At 28.5% G+C, this 5177-nt stretch overlaps 1 protein-coding gene across 1 annotated transcript; it reads left to right on the top strand.

Moving 5' to 3' along the window:
• Positions 1-1772: 1772 nt before the first annotated feature.
• On the top strand, positions 1773-2648 carry LOC111919369 (auxin-responsive protein SAUR72). The gene is made up of 2 exons (XM_023914959.3): positions 1773-2005; positions 2081-2648. The coding sequence occupies exons 1-2, from the start codon at positions 1948-1950 to the stop codon at positions 2536-2538; spliced, it is 516 nt and encodes a 171-aa protein (XP_023770727.1). The 5' UTR covers positions 1773-1947; the 3' UTR covers positions 2539-2648.
• The last annotated feature ends 2529 nt before the right edge of the window (positions 2649-5177 follow it).

Genomic DNA, 5177 nt, shown 5'->3' with positions numbered 1-5177 from the left:
TATATATCATCAACTACTACATGACCACTTATCTTTTTGAGCTATTTAACCATGAAATAAGGGAAAAAAAAAGTTATATACGACTAGGAACCTTTTTATGTCTTTTGTTGTGAGATCTTAGGATCCTAATTTCGATTTTGCAAACTTAAAAACGGTTCTACGTAGGATCTCGATCTTGACGATCTAAGTCATCATTTGGTCCTTTTGACATCCCTAAACTATCCCTTCTACTTAACTTAAACTATGTGCATTACTTACTAAATTATGATATTCTTAATACTCAAACTAGGATATTCTTAATACGTGTGGTCTAAAATATGTTTGATTAATGACATTTCAAACCCAGACTAAACCTTAATGAAACAATGGTATTACAGTCAAATAGGCCCAATGCCATGGACAAGCCGAAGAGCAAGCCCATCACAATTACAACACTAAAATTTGAAATAACCTGTTATATCATGTAAGTAGAAAACGATAGAATAGATGACCCTAATAAAATAATTTGTTCTAATATATTATTATATTTTACGGGCACAATACACCAAATAGGTCGAATACATAGTTCGGCCCAATACTTAAAGATAACCAATGAAATTATCTTTTTTAGCACATTGAAACATACGATTTATTATATAGTCATCGGTTTCTTTTCATAATCAAATTAGTAACATTGACCATAAGCTCTCATTGTTCAACCCTTGTCTATCTATTTAAGGTAATTCATGTTCTTTTTATCATATCAAGAACTGAGATTTGTAACGAAGAAAACTGTATGTATTTTAATAAAAAAAAAATATTAAAAATGACGGATAATTTGTCATTAATATGTAAGTAAAACGATGAAACATACAAACTACTAACTATATTTTAGCGACAAAAGGTTCCAGCACGAAAGCTAGAAAAAATGAAAAATAGTGGCATACTAGTGACTAATAAGACACTGAATGTTAGCGACAGGTTATAATTCAATTAGTTGTAAGCAACCTTTTTACCAAGTATATGACTAATTAGTGGCGGATTGTCGGTTGCTAGTAACTTATATGAATGTCGGTATAGTTTTAATCATATTATAATCACCGATGAATGAGTTCAGTCCATCACCAATATGTCCGTAAGGTTATATACGGATTCACGTCCAAGTCTGTCATCATTTTTGCATGTTTTTATAATAATGTTATAATTATTCAGTTTAAATTACTTGGTCTTATTTTCTAAGGCTACATACACAATCTACGAGATCATGATCAGTTTAATCTTTGATTTCTCATGCGTTCTATATATAGTACAGAATTAGTGCTTTTTAGTAATTACCAAATCACAAGATACTCATTGATAATGATAAATAACCAGCGATAATTTTATTAATAAAAAAACAATACATCAATATCAATTAATTTATATATGTTTATGACTAATAAATTGGTAATATAAATTACAATTTTATAAAAACAAACATACTTCATCCATAAAACAAGACACTAATTTTCTTTTCAGGTAAAAGTTCATCTAAATTTGCTTTTTGCATGCAAATAGTTATTACCATATGGACAAAGCTTGTTCTGTTGTTATTAAGAGACTTATATATATATATATATATATATATATATATATATATATATATATATATATATATATATATATATATATATATATATATATATATATATATAATCTAATTAAATTACATGTCAAATAAAGTGTGACGATAGAACATCTTTTAGATATTTAAAACAATTATTTATGCCATGAAAAGTGGTTTTATATATTGAGAGCTACATCCATGATCCATATTTCATAAAAACATCTCCCTCTTTTCCTTTTTATCAACAATCATTGGTCGAGTTAGCACACCTCTCTCCTTCTCTCTAGACTTTTCTATGTTACCTTTCTTTAACTTATCGTTCCAGTCCAGATTCAGAAGTTGAAACGACCAAAAGAAGAACGATGAGCAACAGACGTTACCACAGGATGAAAATCATGTTGTATTTGGCTTATGACAGAGGTTAACACACATATCCTTTTTCCTTTTAGTGTGATATTTACTTTTTTATATCAGTTAGAATGGATTTGATTAAAGGCAGTGAAAAGAAAGGGCTTATTTCCAAGACATGGGAACGATGCAAGTCATTTCGTGGTGGTGGAGCCAATAGGTCATCTAAGATCAAACGACCTTTCCTCAAGAAAAGTAGATCATGGCCTCCGATAGATGCAAAAGAAGGAAAAGCGCTTAATATTGCTCCAAAGGGTTGTTTCTCAGTCTATGTTGGGCCTCAAAGACAAAGGTTTGTGATAAGAACTGAGTATGCCAATCATCCGCAGTTTAAAGCGTTTCTTGAAGAAGCTGAATGCGAATATGGATATAAAAAGGAGGGGCCACTTGAGCTTCCATGCGAGGTCAATGATTTCGTAAAGGTTTTGATGGAAATGGAAGATGGTAACGTGATTAGCGGTGTTAAAGGATGCATATTTGGTTTGAAAGGAGATCAATATGAATCCCATCATTATCACAATCAATGTAAAATTGGAAACAAATAGTATTTTGGATTAATTTAAACGAAATCGGTTTTTATTTATTAACTTGATTGGTAGTTTCTTATTGTAGAGAATCTTGTTTTGGTTGTATGTGATTAAAAAATATTTAAAGATCTTTTTTTGTTTTATGTGAACTTTTTCTTATACAAACCTAAAAGACCATGATTGTATGGGCAATATTTGTTATTCAATTATTGAAACACACTTTCAGAATTTTTTCAGCAAAAAGTTAATCATGTGACAAGAATTTATGATTTGTATAGTAGATCATGGAAAAATAGCAACATCTTGAAATTCTTGAATCTTGATGCAGGCTTGAGTTCGATTAAAAGACTCGAATTACTCGAAGATCTCCATTAGAACTTAATTTCTCGTCAAAACAAGATCAAGCTATTAATATACACACTTTACTTTCATAATAATCATCGACTAAATGCTTACATATACCAAGGCTTCAGAAAACATCAATTCGCATTCTTGTAAACTCGAACTTAATTTATGATACGTTTTGTCGTTTTGAGCTTATATTTGTACTCAAACTCGAAATCTAATATTTGATAAAGACTCGACTCCCTTACCTTCATATTTTCGCCAATCCAAATATAGCATGGCAATTTTTTATTTTTTTTCTCCTTCGATAGCAGGTGGGTATACCAAAAAGAGCATCGAACATAAACAATGATAATTTCATATATATATATATATATATATATATATATATATATATATATATATATATATATATATATATATATATATATATATATATATATATATATATATATATTAGCGGAATTGTATAAGTTATGTGCTATAAAATCTAATATATATAAATAATATTTGTATTATGAGATACGATACTAGCTAGTTGTTATCTTGTCATATCATGTAACTGTCGTTACTAAGACGATCAAGTTGTAACCGTAATTAAAGGCCTAGATTGTGGCTAAGCCATAACAGTGTTTGATTTACACTTCATATCATAAATCATAATATAGATTTATCGAGTAAGTATTCTTTCTGATCACGACATTTCTACTTGTAGGAGGTCGTGTTTGATGGCAACAAGTAACATCTGATTTGTTGTGTATTTATTGTTTGTTCATGTATGTGACTTTTTAAATTTACAAACATTTTTATTTGAAACGTTTTGTTAGTGGTTGCATGTTAGTATCACCAAGTTTGTATAATTCGGCAACGTCCATACTAGAATTCAAGACCTCAAATCTAAATTAAAAAAACATCTACCACGTGCTGGTCCCATATTGGGACGAACATATTTTATGATTGCATAATCTTACATTTTTTAGAAACACTTAGAGGTAGAACTATTTTTTTTTTTTTTTTGGTATTTCTACTTCTTGGTTCTAAATGAGGTTCAAAATTTGTACCTATTATTTTATCATCATTACCTATATTTGCAACATTTTTGTTGTCACGTTTCTATTTTGCTCGACAATCAAAGGAACAACTGGTAACTTCCTCCACAATGGTAGTATAGTAGTCTTAGTTTTTGCATGTTGCAACCTTTGTCCTAGACCTTGGCTTTAATTTGATCCGGTTTCGAAATAATACGAAATAAAATCCAGTTTGGCAATATTTGGACCGGATCCTAGTCGTGTTTAGATGTAAAATGGAGGGTCCATTGTGAATAGATTGGAACCGTTTTGAAATCAGTTTTCCAATAAACTCGTTTTGAGATAGAAAACTTATATTTTAGTACATGTCGTATTATTTTGAACTTTATTTTGGTGTAGGAATTTAACAAAAAATTCTAAAAGGATAAAAACAATATTTTTTTAATATAATAAATAATCAGCATTCATATTTTGAAAAATCCATAATGTATGTGGAGTATGCATCTTTAAGGTGCGATTTGTTTTTCGAAGCGAAAATTCATTAAATCTATAGATCATCTCTACAACCCTCTATAGCAAAAGAGGTGGACTAAACGGCCGCGACCTTTAATAAGAAACATGTTTGTTTTTTAACATTTGTAGACTGTTGCAGTAAATTGAAATTAAATAAATTAATTATATAAATTGAAAATAGTTTTCAACATCGAAATTGTAATAATTTTAGTCTTAAAACATTGAAATAATACTTAAAAGAACATGTAAAAAAATTATAAAAATTCTAAAAAAAAAATGTAAAAGAAGCTATCAAGCTTATTTTAGAAAAAAAAACTAATTTAAAAAACATAAAAAAAGAAAATAATAAAAAAATAAGAAAATATTGAAAACAATGTCTATAAAGTCCATAAAAGAATCACACATATTAAAAAAAGACGCAACTGAAATTGAAAATATTATTAATAGAAACAGTAAAAAAATTTAAAAAAATCAAAGTTTTTTTTTTAAAAAATCAAGTTATAAAAAATTGTGGAAACTATAAAAAGAAATTGTATCAAATCTATAAATTAAAGTTTAAAAAAAAAGTTATACCAAATTTCTATAAAAAAAAATCACTTGGAAAAAACGTGTAACGCTCTAAGAATCCAAGCCAATTTAAACTTTTCAAAAACCACTCAGTTTCATTAAGTTATTACAAAAGGTTTTCAATACATTTATTATCAGAGTATTTCCAGAACCATATCATAAAACAAGAACATGAGGAGTGGTACGATCACGCCTTTGCCTTGC

The sequence above is a fragment of the Lactuca sativa genome, chromosome 3 (genome assembly GCF_002870075.4).
Source record: "Lactuca sativa cultivar Salinas chromosome 3, Lsat_Salinas_v11, whole genome shotgun sequence".
Classification (NCBI taxonomy): domain Eukaryota; kingdom Viridiplantae; phylum Streptophyta; class Magnoliopsida; order Asterales; family Asteraceae; genus Lactuca; species Lactuca sativa.
Note: the sequence above shows the minus strand (reverse complement) of the source record. Positions and strands in the feature narration are given on the sequence as shown.

Coding starts and splice junctions, on each gene's coding strand:
- LOC111919369 (XM_023914959.3), top strand. CDS start 1,948: ATGAGCAACAGACGTTACCACAGGATGAAAATCATGTTGTATTTGGCT. Junction 2,006..2,080: donor GTATTTGGCTTATGACAGAG/GTTAACACACAT, acceptor ATTTGATTAAAG/GCAGTGAAAAGAAAGGGCTT.